The sequence below is a fragment of the Haliaeetus leucocephalus genome, unplaced genomic scaffold, assembly GCF_000737465.1.
Source record: "Haliaeetus leucocephalus isolate CR32 unplaced genomic scaffold, Haliaeetus_leucocephalus-4.0 Scaffold722, whole genome shotgun sequence".
Lineage (NCBI taxonomy): Eukaryota > Metazoa > Chordata > Aves > Accipitriformes > Accipitridae > Haliaeetus > Haliaeetus leucocephalus.
In genome coordinates, this window is record NW_010973158.1 from 1,923,622 (window position 1) to 1,951,230 (window position 27,609).

The 27,609-nt window shown below is 36.4% G+C and overlaps 1 protein-coding gene across 1 annotated transcript in view; it reads left to right on the forward strand.

The window, feature by feature from the left end:
* Positions 1-27,609, forward strand: part of ADAMTS6 (ADAM metallopeptidase with thrombospondin type 1 motif, 6) — a 149,773-nt gene that overhangs the window by 112,194 nt on the left and 9,970 nt on the right. Inside the window, exons 16-21 of the mRNA XM_010580531.1 lie at positions 138-261; positions 1,475-1,555; positions 6,255-6,418; positions 8,147-8,285; positions 19,018-19,147; positions 22,582-22,786. Of these exons, the coding sequence (XP_010578833.1) occupies positions 138-261; positions 1,475-1,555; positions 6,255-6,418; positions 8,147-8,285; positions 19,018-19,147; positions 22,582-22,786 (843 nt within the window). The remainder of the gene's footprint in view (positions 1-137; positions 262-1,474; positions 1,556-6,254; positions 6,419-8,146; positions 8,286-19,017; positions 19,148-22,581; positions 22,787-27,609) is intronic.

The window sequence follows — 27,609 nt, forward strand, 5'->3', positions numbered from 1 at the left end:
TGGTAACAGCTACCAAAACCAGAGTAGATAAAAAGAACTGAATATCTCAAACTTGAGAGAAAGACTTCAAAAAAACGATGAATATAGTGGTGCAAGACCATCATCCTGTTAAAATATTTGTTCTTATCTGTTCTCAGCATGTAGGTTGTGATAATATTTTGGGGTCTGATGCTAAGGAAGATAGATGCCGTGTTTGTGGAGGAGATGGGAGTACATGTGAAGCCATTGAAGGTTTCTTCAATGATTCATTGCCCAGAGGAGGTATGCACATATATGTCCATTCTATTGCACAATGCTTTTAGATGACTCTTTAGCAGATAACAGTGCTGCATTGATTTCCAGCATAGCATTGCTGCTGGTCAGTCACTTTGACTCCTTTTGCCTCGTTTCTTTTTTTCTGTATTAGTTTAGATTTATGTCAAATACCACAATACGTTTCATTACTGGATACTTAATTCTCATGGTCTTTACTGCACTTAAAAAGAAGTGAGTTTTGTTTTTTTTTAATTATTATTCAGTTATGGTGGTATAGTAAGAGTAATATTGTATATTGTTTTAGTGTGTATGGTAGAATCTGATATTTAGTCATACATGAAATTTTAGAATAGAAAGAATCCAGAAATGTCTCTCAAGTTAATCTTATTAAGAACTCAGGAAATGTATATGGACAGTTAGTTTAAAGCTTAGCTCAAAAAAGACAGTATTAGTGCTGCAGTCTTAGTCTTACCAGTTTTGGGCTCCTGAATACAGGAAAAGGATTGATGCACCGGGATGAGTTCAGTTCAGTGAGGGACCACTAAGATTATTGGGGTCTGGAGTACTTCCCTGTCTGTGACGAGAGGCTGAGAGAACTGCACTTGTTTAGCCTGGAGAAGAGGAGGTTTGTGGGGACCTAGTATCAGCCTTCCAATATGTATGAGGAGGTTATGGAGAAGCCAGAGCCAGGCTCTTCACAGTGGTGGGTATGTGGTGGAAGAAGAGACAATGACTATAAATTGAAACAAGACAGGTGCTGACGAAATGGAGGGAAGAACTTTTTCCCCAGGAGGACAGTCCAGCAGTGGATCAGGTTGCCCATAAAGGTTGTAGAGTTTCCATCTTTGGAGTTTTTCATGACCCAGCAGGATAAAGCGCTGAGTAACTTGATCTGATCTCCTAGCTGACCCTGCTTGTAGCAGGAAGTTGGACTAAATGACTATCTGAGGTCCTTTCCAACCTGAAGTATCCTATGATCCTGAGTTCATTTTATACATTATTACTTGTGATACATTGTTGAAAAGACTTTATTAGCACTTTCAAATTTTTATATGAAATATAAAGAGTTTTTCTTTACATCACATGAAAGAAAATGTTCAAGTATGTTTGAATCCCCTATGTCTTACTAATTTTTAGTAGTAAATTATTAATGGTTAGTTTCATGAGTAATATTGATTAACATAAACAACAACAAATAAAATTTACCTTTGTCTTATAGGCTATATGGAAGTGATTCAAATTCCAAGAGGTTCTGTGCACATTGAAATAAGAGAAGTGGCAATGTCAAAGAACTACATTGGTGAGAGCATGGTTTAAATAGCAGACTGTTATAAGTCAGAATTTATGTTGTGATTTGAAGGTACATTTTCTTGTTTGGCCAAACCATACACATAGCAGCAGAGGGAATTGTTAGCTGTTAATATTAGGTTATGATCAGACAGTTGCAGCAGTTGGTTAGGATGTATGCTCTCGAATGGAGCTAATGAAATATATCATATGATTCCTCCTTGTCCACTCAGTGCAAAATCAGGTCAACTTCACTATAGTCACAGTGTCAGACTTGAGCTGAAGTGGATGAGAGACACTCGAATGATCTACTGTCCCACTCTGAGGTAGTGTCTTCCATCTGGCAAGTCTCTGATCTTGGGGGATTATACTATTTTAAAACACAATTTTTTAGAATGATTATAATTAACAGCCATAATTACTTAAATGCTAACAGTACTGTCTCCTTAATCTTAAGGCAATTTAATGTATTCATTCCACAGTGTTGCTGTGTTGCTGTGTTGTAGGGACTAGATGCCATCCCTGTTTTATAGATAAAGAAGATGAGGTGCAGAAAAACTGGGTGCTTAATTGAGATCATTCAGGAAGCCTGTTGTAAAGCACAGAATTAAATTCAAATTCCCAGATTATTATTCCTTTCTTCAAAGACTGTGTTAAATTTGCTTTCTGGTCTTTTAATACTGATACATACAAATCCAGCTTTGTCAAACAACATGCATAAGTCTCTGTACCCTGATTTGCATAGCAGTCAGTTCACAGTAGTGCAAGAACACTAATTTCTTAGTCAAAAATAGATTAGAGAGCTGATTAGTTGTACAGCAAACTAACAGATTAACACAACCAAAAGCTATTACCTGTTTAGGCTGAAAAGCAGCTGATGAGGCTACCTTGTCAGTCGATATTCCATGTAGTTGATACGTATAACACTAACATGTTGGAAAGGATTATGATACCTGTGAGTGTGAGTTAGAAGGGCAATTATCCTTCTAGGTGCATTAATTTCTAAATTGATTATATTGATAATAATGGTACCTTTTACTGCTGTCTACTTTTCTTTTTGACCGCCCCCACCCTTCTGTAATTCAGTAGATAATCAATCTCCCTCCATTCTGCAACAGTAATAACACCACTACTCCAGCAGTAGAGTGCTTATTATTCTTAAAGCATCACACTCCCCATGGCCCCTCCCCCTTGTAAAAATGTGCTGCAGGTAAGGTTGCTCATATATCCTTGACATTTCAAACAGAGGTGTTGGGAGAGAGGCATACAAGGCATCCTATCATGGTCATTTTCTGCTAAGAACTATTCCGTGGGCAACTGAAAACCACAACAGAGAAGATAACTCTTAGCTACTACAATTAAGTTTGTTATTCCTCTATTTCATAAGCAGAAGGTGGTGATCTGGAAAAGCATTTAGGTTGGCACCATCTGTATAAAATGAATGAAAAATGTAAATTTTTTGGCTTAAATAAAAAATACAGACAACTTCATTGGTATTTAATCTGGCCACAGATCTAAAAATGTGAAGTGGTACATAAACACTTTTTATGTGCTTGTCACAATTTCAAGGGGTTTCCTGAGTTTCAGGCTGTTTCCTCACTACCTTGCTTCATGCCATAGAAGCTCTCACTACACAAATGGGGGATTCCTCTCCTTCACTAGTTTCTTGTGTTTCCAACTTTCAAAGGTGCCCTTATATCCTAATGAAAGATAATCTTACTAAGTCGCAGGGGCCATTTTATTTTGTGATGGGATGTTTTGTTCTGTGAGTGTGAACCGGATCACTATTTTAGGATCACCAGTTTCTGGGGAAAGGAAGGCTTCTAATTTGTCTGCTCCCTTAAAAGAACTGTACAAGCACAATGGTAGTTAAAAATGAGTTTATTATGTTAAAATACATACCTCAGCAATATTGTTTTATGGTTATTTCTTTAGCGGCAGTGTCAACTTCACAGCTCCTTTCCTGTCTTTACGGAGTTCCCTCTGTTGTTCCAGGACAGCTGTGTGGCCACACCATGAGCCAGATCAGAGAACTGATTCATCTGAAAATAACCATTTACATATATTACTGTATTTTGTTTTATGTGAACTGCTGCCAAATACCAAAGTCTAAGAAATCAATTTCTCCATTTGGAAGTATACAAAAAAAGGAAAAAATAAACCCCTCTTCCTCTGTAGCTGTCACACTGGCTTCAAAGTTTCTTCTTTGTTCATTTCAGTTAGCAGGCTTTCAACCTAACTTGCAACAAACATCCCATAGTTCCTTAAAGTAAGATCTAGTTCTTTTGCAAGCAATGGCCTCAAATTCAGGCTGCAGTTAGACATTTGGCAATTCGGCTAGCTCAATCAGCACCTGTCCTCCCTCCCCCTGTCTCTGGCTGATCACATCACATAGTGTTGTGACAGCAAAGGCATGTTTCTGCAGCTGCATAAATAATTCAGTATTTTAAATTGATCTGTCCAACAAATAACCTAATAACCACAAAATTGCTTGTTTTCAGAGCTGCTGAAAAGATGTGTGTTTAGTAATGCTGTTACCTTCCCTTAAATGGGTTGATCCAGGGTGACATCTTCCCTTATATTCTCCTTATGCAACAACGTGTTGTGTGGTAATTCTCTGTGGGCTTCCTGCATTCTCAAGTTCTCATAAATGAGTTGATTAGGACATGAATTTGTTCCTGCTGTCTCATGTGCTAATAGCATTATGCCACTGCATCTTCATTGTCATGCAATTATGTCACTGGAATGCTATACACAACTGTGCAGCCTTCACCTATGCATAACAACTGACATTAGGTAAATCTATTTACAGAATGCAAGTGCATTTTTCTTTGTTAGTCAGAAAGGTAAAAAATGAACTGCTTTGCTTCTGGATATACATTAGTTTAAGTGTACATAGCATACATACAATTGATAGCATATAATTTCAGAATTTTTAATTACATAAACATGTATGAGAATGTTCTCTTGGGCTCATTTCTATGTCTTGTTGTTCATATGTCTCAAGTAATATAAAGAATTCACTTCATTATTTGCTCTTAGTAGATACTAGACATGGTAACAAGAAAATGTTTTGGATTGAGTGGCACAGTAAGAGAGACTTTAATACATTGTGGTAGCTTTGGGAGACCCCGCGACCTTCTTTTAATTAAGCTAGATTTTGTAAAAGCAAGATGGATAGAAATTTTGGCTATGTGGAAATAGGACCACTGATAAAACAAAATACTCACATTCAGCTGTAACATAGTTACTTCATATACCCATGTAAAATAGATAAGAGTACTGTTCCTTTCTTTTAGTACAGTACTCCTTGCAATTTGTCTTGTTCTCCTATACTTACTTTTTTTATCATCTCCTTGTACTACAAAACCAATATAGACAATAAGGGATCTGAATTACTTTGAGAATTCCAGATAAGTGAATGTGTCAGAGCTAGTTTCTTCACTTAAAGCACATGAGTGTTTCCAAAGTAAATCCAATGGAATAAGATTTATGCTATGGAAAGACATTCCTTTTCAGACCTTATGGTGATGATGGAAATGGTTACTTAATCCCTGCTGAATGTGGCTGTCACCAACAGAACATTACTGCCTCTCTAACTAATTCCTGCTCATATGAATGCTCTCTGATCTGTTTTAGAAAATTTGAGCATCACTGAGACATTTTCCCTAACTGTTTAAGGTAAACCATCTGTCCACACAGATGTAGTTGAGAATAAAGCTTGATCTTATTCTTGTCTTATTCCTTATGATTGTGATGTGAGTTTGTTCCTTGTCTAGTAAAGTCAGTTACTTGTCTCAACAAAAAATGACATGGCTCTTTGATCATGTATTTCTAACCATCATTTTGCCTTTATGAACTTGTTTAATTTAAAGTAAGTATGAATGCTGAATAACTTGGTGATCTTCATCTTAACTGAAGAAGTCAATATCTAATTAACAGAATATTTACCTTAAGATACAAAGTCAGTTTCATATTTAAAAACTTAATCTAATATTATTGATAAAATATAAAAAATAAGTCCCTGAATAATATATGCTTGTCCAGCCTAATTGGTTGGTTAGCTGAGAAGTTTATGTTTTATCTACAGTACTTTTATGATTTATGGCTGTTAATTAGAAATAATAAAATATCAGATTAAGTAGCTAGTATTTGGGTTTGTAGTAGAAATATCTTGGATTTATGCTTCCAGAAGGAAAAAAAAGAAACAACAGTGGACAAAGGCAACAAAGCAAGAACTGATTGGCACTGTATGCCAGACTCAATATTCCTTTTTTTTTTCCTCTGCACAGTATCTGAGATACTTATCCCATGCCCCAATTTCTTAATCTAAAGATTAGATTGATAATTGATTATACATTTGAGACCTACATATATCTTACGTAGACCAGCATACATTGCACATGGGTTCAGTTTTAAAGGTGAAGAGATATTGCAATTTGTGTGAGGCATTCTGGTTGTTCCATGTAGCATCTGCATGTTGAAATCTGCAAAGTATATCTGCACATTGAGGATTATGGCAGAGGCAGTATTGTCAAATGCATGAGGGATATTTTGACCAGGGCTAAAGAAAAGGCTTTATATTGCTTGAAAAAATGGTGATATTGAGCTGAAGCTCACATGCTTCTAACAGATCAGTAGATTAATTTGCAATGGCTTCTCCATTATAAATGCTGCTTCCAATTTTTAGGTGGCTTGTATTTTTTTTTAAGCTTTAAAATCTGAAGAAGATGACTACTATATTAATGGTGCCTGGACTATTGACTGGCCAAGAAAGTTTGATGTTGCTGGAACAGCTTTCCATTACAAGAGGCCAACAGATGAACCAGAGTCTTTGGAAGCACTAGGCCCTACTTCAGAAAATCTCATAGTCATGGTAAAGTTATAATTAATATATTTCTGAAATTTTAAATATATATTTGTGTTCTGAGAAAAGACAAGGCCATGAATGAAATCAAAATAGGTTGTGTTTTCAAAGAGTATACAGCTTGCCTGGCTGGGACTTTGCATTTGCATTTTAACACAGCTTTCTTGCCTTTCAAAACTGACTGCCAAACATTGTGATGAAACAGGGATAAAGTCAGAAGAGCCCCAGGAAATCTCACAGAAAATGTGCCATCTCTGTTAAATGTCGTTTGGAATAATGGTAGCCGAAATTCTAAATGGGGCATATGTTGTATCTTTGCATACTGCTGATACATGGATGTCTTGAGATACATAGCATGACAGTTCCTGACAGTTCTGTAGATATCAGTGGTTTTAAGCCTGGCTGGAATGTGAGGTATACTCTTACCACAGCAAGAGGATCATGACTTGACCCGTGTTAAAGTATGTTGCTGTGACATACATTGCTCTGAACAGATTGTACAAAATGTAACAGAAGATGTGACCAGGATCCCGATACCCTGTGTCTGACAGCAGGCCGTAGTGAGCTTACTGTTGCGCTGCTGTGTTGAGGAGGAGTATAAGAACAAGGTGACACTTACCCAGTATATTCTGTCAGGTGCCAAATTTGCAGTTCAGGGATTGCTTGATCCAGAAGGGATATTTTTGTGTATAGAATGATTGTTGCCTGGATATTCACGTTTTAGGCAGCATTTTCAAACACCTAAACCCTGGTTTTTCTTCTGTAGGTATAGACAAGCTAGAAAGTCCATACAGAATGAGTTACACAATGATTATGGTGCCTTCTTTCATCCAGTCAGTGCCACTGACTTTCTTACTGAAAATTCTGTGCTCTTTTGTCCAATGGAGATAGGCAGATATGCCTCTGCAAAGTATCACAGAGGGTAGAAGGAGATGAGAATTAGCTCTAAGATGGGTCAGATTGCTGCATCTAACATGATATATGGTATTAGCAACAGAAAGAAGAAGTTTGATAAAAAGTCAAAGGCTAGTGTTGGGCAGGTGGTATGTGGAAGTGGAGTTCAACAGTGAGGGTAGACAAAAACTCACGGTGATTGTTGCCTTGATATTGATATATCACCTGCAGTAAAACAGCTGCAGCGAGAGTTTTGATATTCATTTAAAGGAATCACAGGTGTGATTCTACCAAGCTAACGCTCTTGGCTATTGCATTAGGGGAAAACAATTACCTCAGCAACAGTGTGTTGCTGTTACTATTATTACTATTATTATAGTCACTAGGAGTGCAAACAAGGGCAGAGCTAGGTTCGTAACTGCTATGTGGGTAGCTCCTCACAAGATTTCAGTGAGGACTGCTGCATGTTTGCACAGTAATGTCCTTAACCAACTTCAACCTCACATAATTATTCAGCTGTCAAGTTATGTCCATTAAGACATTAGTTTTATTAAAACTGGCTTTTTAGAACAATTATGTCAAGAGTAAAGAACTGACAGAAGTTACAAAGTTGTGTTAAGGGGGAAAAAAAGACAAAGCTGATCTTAGACAGTAATACTTCTCATTTGTGTATGTTTTAAAAGTCAGTCCAGATTCTTTTGGGAATACCTAAAAGAACTACTAAGGCTTCCTTAATTACTTTTTTCCCTTCCACAGGACAGAACATATACCTAGATTAGATGTCACTATAGTTGCCCTCTGCTTGCTTGTTTTAATGGTATAACCAGTTGTTTTCAACTACAGATTCTGCTACAGGAACAAAATTTGGGTATAAGGTATAAATTCAATGTTCCCATCTCTCGCACTGGCAGTGGAGACAATGAAGTTGGCTTTGCATGGAATCATCTGCCTTGGTCAGAATGTTCTGCCACTTGTGCTGGAGGTAAGACACCAGGCAGTCAAGCTACAGGGTAAACTGAATTGCAAGATACACTTAACTACGTAATTATCTGGGTAACTAATTGAAAACATTTCTTTCAGACATGCCTCAAACCTTAATTTAGTGAAAGAACATTTATTTTATCACAACGGATTTTGTTGTTTTCAAGTACACTTAATATGTTCAGATGGTTTTGTTAAATACAGTGTATCTTGGCAGCGTGTGTGTGTCTCTGCTGATGCTTCTGAGATTCTCGTGAAGCTGGTATGTTTGCTTTTCACAGGAGCTTTCTTGATAAAGGACATCAGAAGTTTTAAGTAAGGAGATTAAAAACCAGAAGGTGAATAAGGCAACTGTAAATAAAGGGATGTGTCTTTGTGTGTTTGTAGGTATGCTTCACATGATCCTAGTCAGCCCTCCTATCCTCCAGCCACCAAAGTTCAGGATGCATACTGGCAGCTCCTCTGTAGCAGATGATAACAACTGGATTATACTTACCAGCCCATAGCAGTATCTGAGAATTGTTGCCCTTTGGCAGCGGTGGGGGATTTGTAGGTCGTCCCATGTGATTCATCATGGGTGCCTTTTGCCCACAATTTACTATATTCCTAATCCTCCCTCTAGTGGCCACCAATGCAATTCTTTACCTCTGGCTGGGAGAGCAGGACAGTTGGCTTCCTTCAAAGCCAACACCGTTGCTGCTGCAAGGACTGGTGAGTAGAAGTGCTGTGTGAACAGTATCTTTCTTCTCTCTGGAGATTGAATGCATCATCTCCCCAGCATACCTCTGTTTCAGAAGATACGGGAGAGCACTTTAAATCCCACCTCAGAATTTCAGTTTTCTGCTGCACTGTGCACTGCCCATATTTTTTTAAAGAACCTTTGGACCAAATATTTGTCCTTTTTTTTCTGGCTACTGGAGGTATTCATGTTTAGAACCATTGTGAGTCATCTTTCTGCTGGAACCTGCTGTGGATGTTATTAGTTGTTTGCTGTTTAAATACAGCTGTTTGCTTACCCATATGTAATACACAAAGGACAGCACAAATTCTCTTCTGTGCTGCTAAATAGAGAAAGTCTTGAAACAAAATAGAGGAAGGTGCCAACTTTCTCAGGTATTTTTATTGTTCGTTTGTTGGATTCCTGGGTGACAGATTGCTTTTTTAACTACTATTTTAATAGTGGTGAGTCTGGTAAGAAAAGGAACATTTTAAAGAAGTATAAAGAGGGGAAGTGCCTAGCTTATAGTAAAAGACAGTTCCAAGTATCAGAACCTTTCAAGTACTGCCAAATCCTATTGTTATGATGGCAATGAGTTAATGATCTTTTTGAAGTCATGGGAACACTCCCATTGATTTAGGTAGAGACAAGACTTCAGCCATGGATCTTCTGTCATGCAGGTCATTGTCATGTCACAGGTTCAGCAATATACAGTAGAAGAAATAATTGGCTCTGAAGGAGTAGGCACTTGTCTAGATTAAAACATTTTGACTTAATTAATTAACTTCTAAGGGAAGATTTGTGGATCCCTGAAAACTGCATACATTTATTAATTTGAAACTTTTTTTTGGAGGGAAGGATTTTCTTTGGTAACTTATGGTGGCTAAGGCACTTTTCTTTCTTTCAGCTTAGTATGAGCATATACTTTGGTCACTTATTTTCACTGAGCTCTGTGCTCAGGGAATAAATACTGCATTGTAGCTATAATTCATGTTAAAAACTGTATCTGCTTTCTCCATACGAGTACCTCCTATTCCCCCCAGTTTATGAAACACCTTTCACCATATGCCAAAAGAAGACACAATTCTAAAAAGGAGCTGAGTCAGGGAAAAAGAAAAGGGAGACAAAGGTTGTAGAGACAGAGACCGTAACTGGAAAATTTGGCTAGTATAAATATGAAGTGTTGAGAAAACTTAGAAATGAAACCACTGCATGGCTTTGTTTATTTCTGTAGGCCTCATTATGAAGTCTGTTATTGAAGTCATATTTACTTGAACTCTGTCTTTAGAAGAGACATTTTGCTCTACATCAAAGGATAACAAAATACTAAACAGTTAAAGAATTTCTCACTGAAAGTAAAAAAAGGGACAATCAGCATGTGTGAGGAATATTAGTGTGGAAATTATTTTTTATTTATGAGGTTAAAAAATTATATGGTGACTTTGGGACAGACCGTGAACAAGTTAAAGGCATCAACATTTTCCTGCCTCTTATTGTAGTTGGTGTAGCTCCCCTGTAGTGCATGGACTGATCAAGGTTTGATCATATGCTATTCCATCTTGATCCAGGAAAACTCTAGACAACGGAGAGCCAGATATACTTTTATATCAAAGCATAGGCTTTATATCAAAACTGTAGGCAAATCTAGGTTCTAATCAACACGTTTAACTTCTGTCCATCTCTAAACATGCCTGTATTTTAATGTTACATCTTTTTTCTAGGCGTATGTAACACTTAAAAAGCTGTCTTAAAAGAACATCAAATTTGCAAGTATTTAGAAGTCAAGAAATGACAGAATTAAGGATGACTGTGAAATCTTAAATTGTTTTCTGTGGTTGTGGCTGTTCTGTGAAACAGGGACCATTTGAGCAGGGACCATTCTCTGAGGCTGTGTCACAGGCTAGCTCATGTCCATTCCACACTATTTAAGTCTAGTTCTCTCTAAATCAGACTGACTGTATCTGCATTACATACCATTTGACCAAGTCTGTGACTCTTAAAACATAGTTATTACTTGATGCTTGTTTTTTAATTCAAAGAATAAAAAAAAAAAAAAGTGAGAACTGCTTTACTGCCTACCAACATGATGTTTCTGTATTGTGAACTTGAGGATATGTGTTGAATGTCGTGAAGTAGAGCACAAAGGCTAGAGTAGCATTTTGGCAATGCAGAGTTTAAATAGATTTGGAGTATTGTATATAGCAGAAGTGTCCGATATTTGTGCAGTCAGTTTGTCGTAGTATTTTGAGAGCAGTCCACTGCATTCAGCCATTCCTAGAGCTGCTTGTAGCCCTTGTTTTGGAGAAGGATAACTAGAGCAGTCAGGAGCCAAGGAGCAAGAGCAAGCTAGGAGCAACATACAATTTTTAATTAGATGGTAACGTGCTGTCTTTTCTGCTGGACTTCTATATTATGTTAATCTCTGCTGTGCTGATGAGTCACATCTGAACAGTAAAAGCGCTTTAACTTTTCAAACAGGACCTCTGTTCTAGGGCCTGTCTCAGTTTTGCAGAATAGGAAGAGCATGGTAAATGGAAAGGGAGGAGGAGGAGGGTTCCCTGCTTGTGACAGCTCAATGCGGTGCCAGAGCTCTGGAATCTTTTCCTGCTTCCCTTGTGTGGTTCTCACGTGATAGTGAGCAACTCAAAGCATAAATTACAGTCTTACTTGCTAATTGTCAGTTTGTCATTATACGGGTACCTTTCTGGAATGTCTGACCTCTGAAGCACGCAATGAATTTCATCATTGCATGAAGTGTGTGTAAAGCAAAGCATTCTGAAAACTCAGCCAGGCACCTGTAATCAATGAACTCTTTCCACAGTAGACATTATACCTCCTCTCCCCCTGTATTCTTCATCGAGTGGTCTAGGAGATAAATTCAAGTTTGTGAAACAAGCAATTACATTTTTAGATTGCCTCTAAAAAGCAGAAGGAATTTAGTCTTTCTTTCATGAGAGATTGTAAACTGTGTATTTAGTAGTGTCACTCATGTTAAAGAAGAAGAAAATATTCCATAGTTTCTCTGCCAGTGGCCATCATGTTCTGTACAGTGAACCAAGCAGCAATAAGTCTCCAAAGTTTGAGGTTTATTTTGGTATTTTCTTAAGTTTTTCTAAAAATAGGTTCTTCAGATTTACCAGGTAGTTAAAAACCTTGCCTGGTAACAGACAACTCTTTTATTTTCTTGGATTCATGTACTCATTTGTAGGAGGAGAATATAATTTCATTCATTTTTAATATCTCTTAGTATCTGTTCTTAGGCTTGGAAATCCAGAATTGCAGCTTTTCTTTTTTACACTAGAACCAGTATTTTCTATATTGAAAAACTTTTCTTTAAAATACAAATTTATAGTATCTGAGCTAGTTCTTCCTCTCTGGCAACATTAAGTAAAACTGATCTGCATGTATTGTCCATATTAATTCCCTTTTTTCCTGAAAGTTCACTGATAACTGTTCCACTCTCAGTCAAGAGTTTTCAGAAGGAAAGTTTGTTACTATCTTCTATAGGTCTTTATAGCTGGTGGCAGACTTCCACAAGACTACAGGAAAACAATGCCAGCGAATACCAGAATGTACAGTGCAAGTTTATCTGTACAGAGAAGAGTGGGAGAGGAGAGAACACAGGGAGTTCAGAAGGGATGGATGGATGAACAGTTTGCTGGAATTCAGAAAAAAATGATGACAACAGAAGATTTTCTTTGAGGACCTGATTACTTTATCATTTAATGAGAAAGTCTGAGAAAGGGAAAACTAGAATATGTAGAAATAGGAAATAAAATAAGAAAATGAGAGCTGGAAAGAGAAGAAGAAAGTGCTAAAATAGGAAAGGGTGATATATATCACTTACAGATCACAGAATTCTAGTTTATTTACTCTCATGCCTGTCTTTCCTTGTATGTTATCTTGTAGCTTTCCAAGGGCAAGTGTGTAACTTTTTCCCCGATCCATAAGTACTCTTCGTAAGGAAGTGAACTGCTGGTGTTACAGTTTAAAAAAAATCCAACAAAGGGAAAAAAAATCCTTCTGTGCGTTTTTACTTTTATATATATTTAAAAATAAACTACAATAAGTGCATACACCCCTTTCTAAAATTTCTTCCATGCTCAATAAATTCTAGCATTAAATGACAATAAATGACAGCATTTATTATCTGGAATTTATGAGGTATCCTAAGCATTGGTTTTGATTTTATTCATTCTATGAGAGTTCATCTCCGGATGAGTTAAATGTCTTAGCTATTAATGGTTTTTTATTAAATAGTCAGTCAGTATAATATTATAAGTAAATTGATTGCTGTCCAGTTTTATTTGCTGCTGGTCACTCTTGTAGAGTGGTGCCTACTATGTTTTTCTTTCATGCCATCAGATGAATTATGAAAACTGTCTTTAGACAAATGAAACATACTTGTCCTCATCAAGGAAAATGTTAAGTTTGGCTCTCTGATAAACATCTTGTGATATGATGAGTGAGCTCAGAAAGTATGTCTGGTTTAACCAGCATGCACTAGTTTCAGTGATGCAGAATTCACTATGTATTGGTACTGGCATCTTTATAATTAACTGTTGCAATCGCAAACCGCAATTTTTGGGATTGCTTTTAAAAATAGATATAGCATTTACATGCCTGCAGTTTTAATTTAAGAATAAAATGTGCTCCATGTAATTTAAAATTTGGCTGCTGTAAGTCATGCAGACTATTTGTGAACTGAAATCTGCAAAACATCTCAGTTCTCTGGAGATTATGGTCACTAAACTGCTGGAGTTTTGTTTTCTATTAGAATTGCATTGACCAGTCATGAGGACATTTTATGTCTTTTATTATAAACTATAAATCTGTAGATTTGAAAGCAGAGTGTTTCTGTTTAACTGCTTGTAATTATTCCCCCAAGAGTTTCAATGAATTTGTTTAGCTGTGCTTTTTAGATTATTGTAAGAGAGACCATATACTGAGGGAAGAGTTGATAATTTAAAAAGATTTTTTCAAGGCCCACAGGGCTTAACCAAGTTGTAGCTATTGTCTGGGTAAAAACTGCACTTCTAGATTTTTCTATTTCTTTTTCTTATTTTAAAGTTAGAATCTGAATTTTGTTTCTGAGATTTTATTTTAAATGACATTGTAATTAGACAACAATGATGTAAAGTTTACATACTGTGTGGTAAGATGCTGCAGAACATTTTAAAGCTGGATTAATGTATCTCCTGGCATGGATTAAAGATTCTTCACTGTATGAGTGAATAGTGGTGAATACTGTCTTACGGGTGATATGCTACCTGACCAATGTTCAGTAAATAACACATCTGACTTAATTTTTTTTTTTTTAAACTGAGCACAGCGATACTTTGTATTCATAGTACTTCAGAATACTTTCTTATTACATAGCTCCTCAGAAATGAATTTACTGAGGCTGCCAATTTTTAGCCAAAGCCTACAAGGAAATGTGTCTGATGCCAGTAGGAAATTCAGTGAAAACATAACATTAATACCTATGCTATCCTATAAATATATTTGCAAGAATGGTATGTATCATTAAAATGCTTAATTATAAACTGTGCATAAATTATTATTTTTAAGCAATTACATTTGAGGGAAATACCATTATGAAGCAACATTCAGCCTGTTTTATCAGCCACCAAGAGAATTAAGGCAGCTTGTGATAGAAAGGATGAATGATTATTCATCAGTCAGAGCTGAACATAAATTCTATGTCAACCAGCAGTGCCATGTTACTAGCGTTGCTATTTGGCTAGACTTTTTAAATACGATTTCTCATCACAGTGAATTTGAGTAGAAAATTGCAAAAGAAACACTCCTACTCAGGTTGTCAGACTGGATTTTAATTATTCTCATCTGTTGGCGTTGTTTGCATAAATCGTAGAATCTAAAGTGAATCATCTTGTCATAGCTTCTCAAATATTTACATCTTCCACATAATGTCAAAAAGCAAAGATTGAGATTATAAAGGAGAGTCTAATCTGGTAAACATTTTGCTCTCTCTTTCATGCTGCAATTGATACATATTTTCTCCACTAAAATAGTACTAAAGGAGTAGAGAACTGAAGAAAATAATCTCTTACTCTGGCTGTGTGTATATATGTATATACATATAGAACGAAATATGTAACAACAACATTGAATTACTAACTGATTGGAAATTTTGAAGAAAAAGGATAAAGATCTAGAAATAAGTGACAAATGGGCCAAAGTGTAATATGTTAGGTCATTTCTGACTAGCCAGATATACTTCAAAATATAACTAATTTTCTAGATCAAGGAATGTAGTAGATTCATTGATCTAGACTTTCTTAAGGCTTTTGTTGTCACACCTAAAAAAGAAGTAGAAAAGGTTAGTAGACAAGAGGCATGCTTAAAATGTAAATTTTTAGGCCAAAAGGCAGTCAGCCTAGTGGGCTTCTTAAAGACCTTTCACATGACTCACGAGACTTCAGTTTTCTTGTTCTGATAGCATAAAAAGTAGAAAGCCCTGTTGAAATTTGCTGACAGTGCAGCACTAGCAGACATATGGAGAAGACTGGGATATGTTGTAGTCGTGATAAAGGCAGATTTGATTTTAGGATGTGTTTGTTTAAAAGTATTAATGACACTAGATAAGGCACTAGTAAGATCCCTCTGGAGTACTGGGCACAGTCTGTATTGTGGTTGTAATAAACTCAGGTGTGAGCAGATGCACAGAAGGGTTGTAAGGTTGACCAAAGGAATGGTGTATCTAACACAGAGACTGCAAGAGTTGACTTAATACAATGAAGTTACATAAACTGAAAGACCATTTTGACTTTAAAAAATTAAATTGGCAATTAATGCATCTAGAATGGAAATTGGAATATAGTAGTCACAGGTGTGAAGTTCAGAGAAGAAAAATGTACCTGGGCTTGAAGTGGAGCTTGATCAATTTATGAAAGGGGTTACATAGAGTGCTTCCCAGCAACAGAAGGGTGTTGCTTCTAGCTGTGTGTTCCAAGATCCTGTGTTCCAAGGTTATTCAATTGCCCTTATAGTGCAAGATCTCACTGAATTTCAGCTTTATATCATTTCATGTAATTGAAATATTAGATGCTGAGAATGCTATAAATGGAACATCTTTATGTGAAGCTCTCCATTCTTTCATACCTGATGGATGAATATCTGAAAGAGAATGTCTGTGTGTTAACACAGTCAACTGATAGCTGTGGAGACATACTTCAGGCCCTTGAGGGTCCCCTATGCTACTGATTGGAGTTGTATCTCAATTCCAACTGGACCTAACTATCTAGGTAAATGATTTTTTTTCCAACATGTAAAGCACATAACTTGAAAATTAGCAGAAAAATAGAGGTTGAATACTGTTCAAAAATGGTGTTTTCTTTTTAGCTTGTTCATGTAGATTTGTGTGTGTAGGATACACTTGGAAAACAGTCTGGCAGCCTTCTGTGCTGTTTAGTAGTACCTGCTGTTGTCTAATGTGGCATCCGGGTACGTGTAGAATGAAGAGCAAATGGAAGATGCTGATTGGTTTACTTGGCTGTAAGACATGTATCTCATATTATTCATTATCTTTTTCATAAACAAAGCTTACTTTAAAATGATTGGGATGTTTATGGATAACCTGAGATGTCAGACGTGTGAAATGATTTACAACCTGATTTTAAGTGCCTACTTTGTGAAGGTTATGTGTATTTATAATCAAAAAGGAGATCCCAGCAGCAAAACTCCGGATTCTGGATTTAGGTATTGCAGTAGAGTGAAGACTCCAGCATTAGGCATAGTTGGTCTCAACATGGTTAATGATTTTGAGGTGAGGTGAAGATGCAGGTGATTTTGAGGGCTGAATCAAAGTTCTCACCTGCTAAACAGGCATCCTGTAAGAAACGGTATGTTGAGTGATGAATCTAACGACTCTCCTGTTTGTCAGGAACAAGAATGTTAGAGTTGAGGACACATGGAACATATTTATGTGCGTAGGATCCAGCCTGCTGGGTTTTCCCAAGAGTATTTGAATTAACAAGGCTCTATTTTTACGTAAGGGATAATACCCATATTTTGCAGGATGCCATGACAGTTACCTATTAAATAGCAATTCCCTATTGCAGAGTGAAGAGGTTTCAGCTGGGCGTACATATCCAGAAGAGTACTCTTAACTGTGTGCTATAGAAAGTTCAGGAGTCTAAGAGGGTAGGGAAGGGGAAAAAATTTTTAATAAGCGTTCTGGGCCACAGTGCAGCTAGGGATGCAAGATTCATGGGGCTCATGGCAGGAAGACAAGAAAGAGGTGTAATCTGTAACCAGAAAATAAGACATTCATCTAGCACAGGCAGGTATGGATTTTCATCCTTGGTTTCAAGGTGGTTTAAACATTTTACATCAGACCATAATTGAATAAAAACTAGAAATAATGTACAGACTAGAAACCACAGTCTTGCCACCTTAGCTAAACTAACCACTAAATCACAGAAGTTACGGTGTTCTCATGGGAATTAGGAATCCCCTCAGAGTGAGAAGGGATCATAGCTACTCCTGCATCTGCAGCTTCGTGGGGAAGTGCATGCCATCCTCAAGACTCATGAAAAAGGAGGTTACCATTTTCCCCATGACCTTTGCACATAACTTCATGAAGACATTTCACATGTCTGTAGACTGGGAGGCTTCTGTTCATAGCCAAGAAGGACGCTTTGGGGGCCAAACTTCTGGCATCTTAAGGCTAGGCTTGACTCACTGTGGAATTAAATACCTGAATTCTATGTGGATCACATTTTATGAACCAAAGTAGGAAATTTTATTCTTGTTCATTTTTGTCTAACAAAAGCAGCAATTACAAGGTAAGTTGTTTAGCTTGTTTAAAATGAGCAAAAGGACTACAGATATTTGGTGAAAGAAATCCCATGTTTTTACTGGGATGTTTAGTGCCTGAAAAACAGATTTATGTAATTAATTTTATTACTGCATGTCTACCTCCTATAAAAAGCTTGTCTTAAAATGGAGAGAGGGCTGTAAAGTTGGCAGATATTTGAAGCCAGGATGTTTTAATCCGTATTTAATTGTATGCATTTCACATTTTGGAGAAAGTTAAATAATTGCTTCTGTTTTTAAGAAAGGTTCAGGGCTTTTTGCAGATTTTATCACACAAATAATTGTATTATTTCAGTATTATGAGTACTGCTGTTCAGTAAGAACTGCATATGAATTGCAGATCCACGGTCTTTATGCTAGCAAACATCATACAGCTTGTTCTAAAAAGAGAGGAGGAGGCCGTGTGTACTACTTTTTACAGCAATACTCTGAGCTGCACTGTTGTCATATCAGTGGTTCTTTGATGCCTTTCTTTTGATCCTGTTTTTTAAAAATCAGAAAATCTGCTTAATACGCTACCTTATAATGTTGCCTTGGCAGTGATACATCATTATGTTTTGAGAATAATAATAAATTCTAAACTGCCCTGTTGATGGTTAACAGTGAAAGAGAAGCTGGGAGTGCCAGACAAAATGAGCATTCACAGAGACAAACTGCATCTTTCAGAATGAATAATACTTTTATTATTTTAATGAAGAAAATGTTTATAGGATAACACGTATAAAAATGCAACACTGTTTCCCAGTATTGCTGGTTTATTTTAAACCAGAGCACATAAACAAATAATTCTGCATTGAAGTGTGACCACATTCTATTTGGTGATGTTTTCTTTGGAAATGTGTCTTTTACTATGAGAGGAGGGTAGAGAGAAAATGGATTTTGTGCAATATACAAATAAAAACGATCTGTTAGTAAATCTATAAATATATTCCCTTTGTTTTAGAAAACAACAGCAATTTAAAATCCTCTCTCAGTGGGGTGGCCTAAAATTGAAGGAAAATGAGAGATTTATTGTGGTCAGGGGGCATTCAGTCAATTGGAATTCACACCCCTGCAGCATTCAGCCAATTAAAGTGGGATGGTAGGATTAATAATCAATAGGTGAAAATACACTTTTGCTCAACAAGTGGAAGAGCAAGAATGATTAATTAATGGTGTTTCATTTCATCTCAAGGTGTGCAGAGACAAGAGGTGGTGTGTAAAAGGCTGGATGACAACTCCATTGTACAAAACAATTACTGTGACCCTGACAGTAAGCCTCCAGAAAACCAAAGAGCCTGCAACACTGAGCCTTGCCCACCTGAGTAAGTTATTAGTCACTAAGATGGACATGTGTTTTGCATAGATAGAAGAGTCTTTGTGATCTATAATAAATGCTGTTGACCAAACGTGTATAAAATTCTGACCTAGGATTAGGGTCCTGTCTTATCAGTCAGGATATTTGGTTTTGGTCTTTTTGTTACGCTTTCTTGTTCCTCTGAAATCAGTTGTGGAAAATACACACTTTGACCTAGAGGAGGCCTGATTTGACTGAGGAACAGTGGTGTTTAAACTACACAAAGCAGATCAGACATTCTAAGTAAAAACGTACTATCAAAGCAGTTTTGGGGGTGTAAAAGTCAGATATGGTGAGTAGTGCTCAGAGTAGAACTGGGAACCATTCTTAAGGTAATAGTTACAGAATAATCTTGAGGTGACACTAACTTTGCCATAGATATTTATATTACATACTAAATGTTGCTATATTTTTAAGTCTATTATATTAAAATTTGGGTTGAAGTGTTCACATGAGAAATAGCAAATGTAGAAACTGCTTAATAGACCAAACCATTTACTGATAATAATTTTGTCAAACAACTTTTTCTCCAGGATACTCAGTGTTGTACAGTAATGCTGTGTGCCTTTAGGATTAGGTGTCTACTTGGTTACATCTATTTAGTTTTATTTTTAAAGATAGCTGTATGCTATATGTTGAAAAGATAATTAAAACCACAGCAGCTCATTTGTTCAAGAATGAAATTTGGCAAGGACCTGTAGCATAGCTACAAAAGCTGTTTAGGAAACAGTTGTGATATTTTGCACTAGAAAACAATTTCAGCATATGCACAACAGCTCCTTCTTATGTTTTGAGACAAATAAAACTTGTTGAAAAAATGGAAGAGATACAACAGTTTATTGATTCACAAGCTCTGGTTAGTTTAAATTTGGTGATAATCTGTAGCTATATTCTAACTGGGCATGAAAATCATTAATGCTGATTAAATGTAGTTGTTGCACAATAAAGAAATGCTGTGGTCTCTTTTAAATGACTCTTAGAAACCGTAAAATTGTAGCATGAAGGACACTGGAAGGAATTAGACAAGACTGTAATGCGTTAAAGTCCCAACAGGTCTTCATGAAGCCAGTTTCTTCCTAGAGTATCAACGGCTTCCCCCTGTGTGGTTACTGGTTGCAGGATGGCAGAGCAATGTCTTCTGCACTTACTCCCCTTCTGTCATGTACCATACTCATGTGACATAAACAGAAGTGAAGCCATTACACTGCTCTCACCTTGAGTGTGACTGAATGTGAATGTGCTGTCTCACAAACAGGTCTAAAGTAGGTCTAAATCATTGTCCCCACGGTCTATATGTAAATATATGTTTGCCCTGCAAGGATATACACTTGGCTTCTGTTCGGGTAATGCTGTTTAGCATGGCTCTAAGTGCACTAACTAAACTCTCACACCATGTACCTGAGAGCAGAACTTAGGAAGTGGTCATGTTTGGTCAGTTCCTTTTTACCAAACACATCCCTATCCCTTCCTTTGTGTGGCTTAACTATTTATTTAAAAACCAAAACCAAGAAAAAAAACCCCAACCCACAAAGTGGGACACTTCCGGATTCTCTATCCAGTACAGCAGGGACATTGATGAACATGGCAAAACTCAGGTCATCAAGATTCAGAAAGTGGGTGGTGTGTATTAACCAGCATCTGCTTGAACATGTCAGAGCAGTTCAGCCCACATCTGCCTCCAGTCCCATGTTCCCCACAGGGTGAATACAAAGTGCCAAACTCCTAAGGAACGGTTCTTGATTCCTGACCCTGTAAGTAGTCTAGAAGAACTTGGCTGTTCAAATAACAGATAGTTACCCAAAGAAGTTTGACCCTTTTGACTGGAAGATTTATCACCCAGTAAGACTTACTCTTTACATAGAGTGGCCAAATATTTCCATTTTTAATTAGCACAATTCTGCTTTCCTTCTGGTGTATACCAAAAGTTATGAAAATGTTACTCTTTCTAGCTGAATGCCAGTTACATTATACTTGAAGTCTCTGAGCAGAAGTGAAGACTATGTTTGTTCATAATTGTTTTGTTTGTTATTACAATAAGTAGCCCTTAATATTCCAGATTTCAAGAAATGATACAGGTAACTCTCATAGTTCTATGAATTATGAATAGTACTGTCTTGTCATACAGTATAAACATAAAAGGTACTTGAGCAAATCATAGTACCAACTAAAAATTAACACTTCAGTCTCTCCAGAGCTCTGAAATGCTTCTAATTCTCCCTGCTGTGGTAAAAGCATGTTTGGTGGCAAAGAATCACAAATTAATTCTCTTTCGCTGGGAGGTTAATGACAGAATATGGCATATTTGTTTGCATCTCTGCATTGATCTAGGTTCTTCTTAGAATATATTATACATTCTATAACATAAGACAAGATAGCAGCACATCTTTTTTGACAGAGGCTTCAGAAAATGACAAATCTTAGGAGGTAGCTCCAAGCATACCTCCAGGACCATCCACAGTGACTGACATGCCTGGCATTTTTGGCATGTTGGCAACATGTGATAGCATACTAGACTTCACCTTCATCCTTTGCAAGGATGATTCAGGCAAGTGTATCTAATCAACATATGAAATATTGAAGACCAAATGTGATTGAATATGTGAAGAGATATATCCAGTGAATTGAGCTGCATTAACCATTCATCAGGAGGGAAAGGAAAAAAAAAAAAGAGTATTACAGCCAGATTAACAGCTGCTTTAAGCAACACAAAATAATCTAAATATACTGTCCAACTCCTGACTTTTACTACGGACATGCACTCAGAAGTTCTCTCTAGCACCTTTCATGCAGTGCTTTAAATTTTTTATGTGATGAATTAAAGTTTTACTAGTGTTTGCATTACTTACTCTAATAAGTAAGAATATTTTGCATTTCAGTATAGCCTTTTATAAAAAAGTTTAGAAATTTTTCATAATCAGATGAGAATTAACTCTCAGAAATCCCAATTTTGAGATCAAATTATTTTAATGTAATTATACTGGAGAGGCAACCAGCTTGGCTTTTAACTTGTGCTGTAACCTACAGTAGTGGTTCCCAGACATTTCCATTTGCAAAACCACTTTCAGAGAAATAATTTCAGGCAAGTCAAGTACAAATCTACTTAAATAGCTGCAGTTTTGTCAGGCTCAACAGTCCTTTCTAACTACTATAGCCTAAGCTGCAAATTGCTGCTCTAGAAAAATACAAAGTAGTATTATTACTGGAAGATATGATTGCAGTAAGGCATAAATTAAATGTTCAGTAAAAAGACCCATAAGTTTCTACTTTATTTCACTGTGAATACATGTATTGTTAACAATGATTTAGGTTTAGTAATTTAAACTATTTGGCTTCTGGGTTTGTGCAATTATCTACTCTGTTTCCAAAATGCATTAACTGAGTCTCCTAACCTTTTCTATCCAGGTGGTTTATAGGAGATTGGTCAGAATGCAGTAAGACCTGTGATGGAGGAATGCGTTCACGAACAGTTCTCTGTATCAGAAAGATTGGACCTTCTGAGGAGGAGACACTGGACAATACCAACTGTTTAACACACCGGCCTATTGAAAAAGAACACTGTAACAATCAGTCCTGTCCCCCACAGTGGGTCGCTTTGGACTGGTCAGAAGTAAGGAAATTTTGCTGTGTTAGCTCATTGGTAATAGTGGAGGCAAGAGCTCTGACCACTGAATGTTAGTACATTTTCTCTCTCTGCTTGCTAAGTAAAGGATTAATAAGAAATTCAAAACCTCATAGATTTAGTATTGAAGCATTTTTTTCTTTTTTCTTTCCTTCTATGTTGTCAGTTGTGTTGTTTTGTCAAATGATTATGACTTGGTTTTATTAATCACAGTAGTAAAATACAAAATAGAGTAGTAAAAAAACCCCAGTAAAACAAAAAAAGCCTAGAATAGCCGTTTGGTATGAGATAATTGTCTTAAAGAAAAAAGCAATTTCCGTGGTTTTTTGAACAAGCAAATAGCTGGATAGTAGAGAAGATGAGTTTACAATATCAGAAGCTGGAATAAACTGCTTTTTTTTTTCTGAAGTAACCATGCTGATGTAAAGCATCACCTTTCTTAGCAACATGCCTCAAGAGGCAGACCTGAAAGTTGGTATTCTCTTTATTAAAGAAAGAACATCTTTTGTTAAGTATGGTGATACCTATTACAGTATAAGCCAAGCTTATACTATAACTTGAATCAGTATAAGTATTGAATTTGAAGAATGTGAACGAGTACAGCTGAAAGGAAAGGTAAATACATTTGAATGGGACTGCATCACATGCAAATCAGAGTTCAAAAATGTCTGTATACTTTTTCAGATCCTTGCCATCCTGGACTCCCATCCTACCCAACTTTTTTTTCAAAGTATAAGTTAGGATTTCCTGAGTTTCCATGTCTGTGTCCTTGTTGTCAAATGCAGCTGTATCATATAATTGCTTTCATACATTGATTAAACTATGTTTTAAAATTAGTTAATTTGGGGGTTTGTCCCACTGCTTCTAGGAGAACTATTCCTGAACTTCAGTCTTTGAATTGCAAGCAGTGGTCTAATGTTCTGTTTTAGTTCCACACCAGTTTATACCTGTTTGCTTTTGTTATCTGAAACAGCCCTTCCTCCTCTCCAGGTATTATTCATCAGAAATGAATTAATCTTGATCACATTCTGCTTTCATGTTTCAGTTGAAAGTTGTCTTTTTGGGAATGGATGACTAGAGTTAAATGTATATATTATCCCAGAGGAGGTTTCACATGTGGCTCATTCTTTTGTTTCCTGCCTCTACTGGTAATACCCATAATGTACAGTGTATCAGTATACCCTAAATAAGCTGCTTCTGTTCCACAACTATCACACACTGATTACGTAAAGTCATCTTGCACTCTGTTAATATATCCAGATCTTTATCCTCTTTTCATTTCTTGGTTTTTATTTTTGGAAATGCATGCTCTTGCATGTCATACTGCCAAAATTCACTTCATTTCAGGTATTAATGTTGTTATAGTTGTCCAGCTCTTTCTGTAGAGCATACCTCTGTAGCATCAAGGTCAGTTAACTACCTGTGCTATCTGCTAGTTTCAGTAATTTCAGAAACACTGAACAACTGAAACTACTTTTGTGGTGAACATCATCAAGTAGACTGGAAAGAAATACAAATCAGATCAGTCCTATGACTGATCCTAGAAGGTCTTTGCAGGTAGCATCTCTCAAATCCTAAACTTCACCCAGTTGTCATCCCCCTTTCAAATACTCTACTGAAGCCCAGGTAGGTTAGAACTGTTGCACTTCCTTTGTCTAAAAAAATGAAGGGAGACCATTAGAATAAATTGGAATGATCTACCAATGATATACCCATGAATCATTGTATCTGCTTTTTGTGTACTTGCTTGCCTTTGAAGTGTCTTTCATTCAAAGTAATGATAAATCACTGGATACTATAAAGAAGGTTGATGTGCATGTAGTTGCACAGATCTCTTCTACGCCCAGATACATTTAGCTACAAAAGTTTTTAAAGTCTCTGGAAATTCAAAGCATGAAGAACGAAGCCTACTAGCATCACTGTGAGCACCCATAGAAGTGGTACAGAACAGCTCTTAACCATAATTGGTTAATGCAGGTAATATAGTTTACTAAATCCCAGAGTGTTTGAGGTTGGAAGAGACCTCTGGATGTCATCTTGTCTAACCCCCCCAGCTCAAGCAGGGCTGCCTAGAGCCAGTTACCCAGGACCACGTCCAGACAGCTTTTTAGTACCTCCAGTGATGGAGACTCCATCCGCTATTAGTTAATAATAGTCTAAGCATTATGGCAGTACTTAAAAGTGGTAATGTCTGCATGTTAAATTACAGTGCTGTGAGCTGTCATTGAAGCTGTTGTTGTTCATCTCCTTGCTGTCTGAATTTCATGCTTGTATAATCTCCATCTGTTGTTCTTAGCTGAAGAAACTACTTCTGTAGACAATTTGTTTATTATTGTTATTTTTCTTTGAACAAAAGGAACAGTACAGCAAATTGACATATTTTTAACTGGTTTTGTTCTGAAGGAATTATGAATGAAATGCCATTTTAGTGAGCTTTTATATCAAAGAAAAATCTTCTAAAGTACAGTGTGAACTTCTGAAATTTTTTTGTTTTCATTACTTTATCAGACAGGTGCTTTTACTTATATTCTGAATCTCCTGTTATTTGTACCAGGTTTTGTTAATAATCCTCAGTCATTCCCAGACTATAACTCAATCTGTCTCTGGTTTTATTCAGTTTAAGGTAACAGATATTTTTTGGAATCAGTTCTATAAAAGGTTGTCAGTTTTATAACCTGAAACCTGAAAAGCAGTTTCTTCTAGCAGCTTTCCTCAGAGTAGGTCAGGACTTCAAGAAACCTAGAAATGGCATAGTGAATCTTAAAGTGTGTGTTGTTCTACATGCAGAACAATATGTTTTTTTACCCCACTGTTAGCCAGCATTTCACAAAAGAAGTAGGGTGCTAAAATCAAGGCAGAAAAGGTATTAAATGGTCCTTGTCCCGACCTGAAAAGGTACAGTATATTCCAGCCCTTTGAAAATTAATCTGACTTAGAGCAGAAAGGAGTGAAAAGGAAAGAATGGATGAGTAGGAAGGGATGTTCATTTGAAGACTGTCATACCACATCTGTGGCATTGATAGTTTGTTAGCTCTTTGCATCTGTTATCACAGTACTTTACTTCTGATTGGAATATCTAGGCATCATCTCAGTACTAACAAATAATAGTATCCATATGACAAGTTTACAGAGCTGTAGATCTATGTTGTCTATATACTATTGCCCTTTAGCTACCTCCTGGAGACATTGCTCACTAATACATCATCCTTAGACTATCAACATTACCACCCTCGTAAGAAGCTTCAACAACTTTTTAAGGCCTTCATATCCAGCCTTTTATACAGCAGGAGCATGTTATAATTTTGAACAAAATCATTCTAAACATTCTAAAGATTCAAGCTCTGCTGAGATTGTGAAAAAATGCCAGCTTCTTTCTGGTATGAATTTTGCCTGGTGTTTGCCTGGTATAGCTTGGCAAACTGTCTTGACTAATGATACCATTTTAATACAATGAGAAAAATAGCTTTTTTTTCTGTTCAGGGTTCCCAGAAATATAATCTATTAAAATTCTTATAGTACTATACATATAAACATTTATTTATATGTATTTATATGATTTTCTGACAGAATCACAAAAATTAAAACAAGAGTGAACTCAAAAAGTGAAGAGTTCAACACTGCTTCCATTGAAGCCAATGGCAAACCTTGCTACTTTTCTCTGGAATGCAAGTTCTAAAGTTTTGGTTTCATACTCAAAACAAGCAATATGTGGTACAAATTAAACAAATATAGAACTCTCTTATATGCTAATGTACTTGTTGAGCATCAGTATAGTTACACATTTTTTTAGCCTTCAGGGTTAATTAACAAGAAATTCTGCATCTTTATGGTCAGAGAAACAAATCATTTTGTAAACATAGAGATTAAATAAAGTCCTTAGGAGAATGTAAAAGTGCTTTTATCAAATAGTAATTAAAGCTAACTGTCTTGCCCAATGGAATGTAGTCATTCTCAGGTAATGTCAGTTTTGTCATAAAAGTTTTCGCGCTTTGCAATAGTTGAGCTTTGACTGAATTATTCTGCCCACTGTAAATTACTTCTTTTATGTTTTTCCAGATAATAAAATAAACTGGAAAAAAACAATCTAAGGATTTCTTGAGAGAAGCCTTATCAGACAAGCACATTTACTTTGCATTCATATTACCATTAGTCATGACTTCCACTGAGTGAGTCAAAAATTCTAGAAGCATTTAGTAATGGAAGACACTTCTTTCTGTTTTTGTTTGTCTGGGCATTTTGTCTTGCATTTACTTTGGACACATACATTTTTCGTTAAATTCTACTGATACTTTTTATTTTTGGTGATTCAGTATTATTGTAGGCAACTTATTTCCTTACTTCACTTTCATTTCTGGGGACTGGGTGTAGTCCATCTTATTTAGTGGAATTTTGAAATTTAGTTTTCTTCTGGTACCAGTAGCTGAAAGAAGATTTTTCTCAGGTGAGAGATTAGACATAGATAAAACAATGTGTCTTCAAGAAGGACTAGAAAATGGATGCACCTAAACTCAAATTTTGATCCTCAAACTCTTACTTGCTTGCTAACACATTCTAGAGATTATGAAACAGCATAGGCACATTGGGTTTTGACATTTTTTACAAGGTCCTTTCAACCTTGTGTCTTTTCTGTTTGTTTTTGACAGAATGCTCAGTCAGTGAGAGGAAGAAATTGAGCGCGGGTGATTTTTAAGTACTCAGCTAGAAAGGGGCACTTGCTTCTAGTTCCTGCTTAAACGTCATGCATTTTACATGAAATATTTGTGGTAGAAAATAAATGCAACATTCCATGGAATTTGGACCTGAACTTAAGG